The sequence below is a fragment of the Protobothrops mucrosquamatus genome, unplaced genomic scaffold (assembly GCF_001527695.2).
Source record: "Protobothrops mucrosquamatus isolate PMUCROS unplaced genomic scaffold, P.Mucros_1.0 scaffold_269, whole genome shotgun sequence".
Taxonomy (NCBI): Eukaryota; Metazoa; Chordata; class Lepidosauria; order Squamata; family Viperidae; genus Protobothrops; species Protobothrops mucrosquamatus.
The window spans coordinates 242,962-243,466 of NW_015386345.1; the positions used below are offsets into that span (position 1 = coordinate 242,962).

Here is a 505-nt window from a genome sequence, read left to right on the forward strand (position 1 = left end):
GCTCCAACATATTTGGAGAGCACCATATTGGCCAAAGGAGTACCAAATACAGCTACATGTTCTAAGCATGCTCAGTTTGACAACAATGAATCTTCAGAATCAATCACACGGTAAATGGATGGCTATGAACATTAAAACCCTCCCTTACTCAATCAATTAACCCACTCATTTACCTGCAAGATGCCACCACCTTTGCTGCCTGGATGATAATGTAAGAATGTTTCCGGAAGCCCCATCATTTGAGCCAACCAATCCATCACATTCATTTCCAGTTCTGTGCAAGCTGGACTGGATGCCTGAGAGTGGTAGGGGAAGGAAACACAGTGGGTAAAACAGCATCCCATTGGATGAAGGAGGGGAAACTCTTGATGTAGCAATGCTCAGGGATTTTTTTTGTCATAGAATGCCCAGAATGGAGTTCCGGCACTTTTTTTGGATGGAACCTTGTAGGGTAGGCAAGGCGGGTTGTATGACGTGTGAGTTCCGGCACCTTTTTTGTTTTTGT

General features: G+C 44.4%; 1 protein-coding gene across 1 annotated transcript in view; it reads right to left on the reverse strand.

Annotated features, from left to right (window-relative positions):
* HDC (histidine decarboxylase) overlaps positions 1-296 on the reverse strand; it is a gene marked incomplete at its 5' end in the record, with an annotated part of 9,854 nt that extends 9,558 nt beyond the window's left edge. The window contains one exon of the mRNA XM_015831619.1: positions 174-296. Within this exon, the coding sequence (XP_015687105.1) occupies positions 174-296 (123 nt within the window). The remainder of the gene's footprint in view (positions 1-173) is intronic.
* Between the last annotated feature and the right edge of the window lie 209 nt (positions 297-505).